Genomic DNA, 2,707 nt, shown 5'->3' on the forward strand with positions numbered 1-2,707 from the left:
GAAGGACCAAGCTGCGTGTCTTCAAGGCCTTGATACTGCCAGTTTTGCTCTATGGAAGCGAAACCTGGACGCTATCCAGTGCCTTGGAGTCTCGCCTTGATGCCTTTTGTAACAAGTCCCTTCGCCGGATCATGGGGTACAGTTGGCAGGACCGCGTGTCCAACCGGCGGTTACACCGTGAGACTGGCATGGGACCTGTTACTTGCATAATCCGGGATCGCCAACTCAGGCTATATGGGCACCTAGCTCGCCTCCCTGTGGACGACCCTGCCCACCAGGTTGTCTCTCTGCGAGACAACCCTGGGTGGAGGAGACCTGTGGGACGACCCAGACCTCAGCACTGTTATCGGCACTGCAAGGTTTCCATTACTCAATTTGTTGTACTTTTATAATTGAAAAATAGTTTGCATTTCCAAGGCATTGCAATTATTGCATATTTCGTAAGACAAAAAAAAAAAAAAAATAAAAAATCGAACATCTTGTTTCTCCTAAAATTCAGTTTCGAGGAGTTGGAGTAATCACAATGTTCGGAAATACTACACTAATCTGGTAAGACATAGTTGCTTATTAAGTAATATTCATTGACACTTACTTGGTTGTTAAGGTCATACCATCTCTATATAGATTTCCCACTAGAAGAGAGAGAGAGAGAGGGGGGGGGGCAAGATACAGAAAGTAATGATACATAAAATTTGATGTTTTAAGTATAACATTTTTGAAACAAATATCGACCTGGGATATGCTTTATGAAGTCCTCCTCTACAACCTGTCATAAAATTCTGACTTCATGTTCTCTGCAAATCTTGATATTATTTTAGTTCATTCCGGACCTTTTACAAGTCGTCAACACAAACAACCCATTAAATAATTTGGTAATTTTTCATTGATAGATTCATGAATTAGGTAAGAAAGACTTACGTTTCCCCTTTACAGATATGTGATTTGTAGTTTACCCTTTCAAAATAATGTGTATATATAACAATATCTATCTATCTATCTATCTATATAATATATATATATATATATATATATATATATATATAATATATATATATATATATATATATATATATATATATATATATATATATATATATATATATATAAACATTATATATATATATATATATATATACATATATATTATATATACATATATTATTTATAAATATAAAGTTATACATTTCTACAAACGCATTTTTGCAAAGAGAGAGAGAGAGAGAGAGAGAGAGAGAGAGAGAGAGAGAGAGAGAGAGAAACGAAAATACCACATATTTCTAACAATAATGTTGGCATTGGGCAAACCTTTAACATTAATTATCAGTGAGGGTATTTACAAAATGTCACGAACCAATCATAAGCTTTATTACGAACAAGAGCATTTCATTCTCAATATACTAAGTATGTATTACCTGGAAAAATACAGTCCTCGCAACATAGGGATGTACCCATATTGGTGAGTATACCAGTTGAAACTATAGGGAATTGTACAAATGATAACAATTAAAAACAACAGAATTAGGGTAAGCAATATGGATTTAGAATAATTTCGGTTCAGACCTAGAGTAAAGGCACTCGCTGAAGTCTGCTTGATGCCTATCAGTCACAGGACCATAGCCTGTTGAGTGAGAATAGATCCCCCCCCCCCCCCCGTTTGAACGCATTACCGCCATCCACAAAAGAAAGATATGTAACCAGTCGTAAAATAATCCATTTGTAGCATACTGTAAACAATGGGAATGGCTAGCTGGTCAATGTGAATGGATGTTATGTTCGTGACATGATTTTGTGATATACGCTAACCCTTAGCGCTCTGCGCTTAAATCCTATTGAGATTGCATTCTTGAACACAATATTCAGTGCAAGATCGGTTCACTACAACTCTTTACCGCTAGAAAAAGCAAGTTGTAAAGTGCTTTATAGTACACATAACGCTTTAGTAGACATTGTAGTAGTTGCATGATCTGACCTAGCGTGGTCTGCTATGATTCAGCGCCTTCCTATTATTGCCCAGCGCTTGCCGAGCCAACTGGCAACACTACACAAGAAAAACACGTGTATCGAAATTAAGTGCGAATCAAGCTTCTTCAAGGAATGGTTACATTTTGTTACGCATACAGATATCCCCACAAATGACAAGAATATTAAATACAATTTGGGAACTACGAAGAACTACGGAAAAAGTTCCTGAGAGTATAGACCACAGTGTAGTTGAAAACCCTATATAAGAAGAAAGAAGAAAAAATCCAGAGGACAAGAATCTAAAACCCCATCAAAGATAAAAATAATAAAAACAAAATCAAGACAAACATTAGAAAAGAGATCGTCATGGATCAGACAGAAGATGTCACCTTGACGAAGCAAATTCTAAATAATTATGTGAGTAAATTGTTGTTCGTCCAGAAAAAAAAAAATCACCTTCAGGTATGGGCATTTAGATAAATATAGGAATTTTATTGAAACCTACTGTAATGGTAATATCACCAAGGGTATCTGGTGAGGGTATTTTTTTTATTTTCATATATCTTACAAATATTCCTTCTTTCAATTGTCCACACTGTATTGTGCAGGAATCCCTTGTTATTCACCATTGCAAATGATATAAATGAAAACATTGGTAATATTTACAAAATGACCACATCCCTCTGAGATTGTCACTATTATTCTAGCCATTTCTGGGAAATCCACAAACATTGCAGTATGAATC

General features: G+C 35.8%; 1 protein-coding gene across 1 annotated transcript in view; it reads left to right on the forward strand.

Annotated features, from left to right (window-relative positions):
* Positions 1–2,009: 2,009 nt before the first annotated feature.
* The window catches only part of LOC119578378, a gene marked incomplete at its 3' end in the record, with an annotated part of 14,147 nt that continues 13,449 nt past the window's right edge, over positions 2,010–2,707 (forward strand). The window contains 1 exon segment of the mRNA XM_037925973.1: positions 2,010–2,379. Coding sequence (XP_037781901.1) covers positions 2,329–2,379 — 51 coding nt within the window.

This window comes from Penaeus monodon, chromosome 11 (genome assembly GCF_015228065.2).
Source record: "Penaeus monodon isolate SGIC_2016 chromosome 11, NSTDA_Pmon_1, whole genome shotgun sequence".
Lineage (NCBI taxonomy): Eukaryota > Metazoa > Arthropoda > Malacostraca > Decapoda > Penaeidae > Penaeus > Penaeus monodon.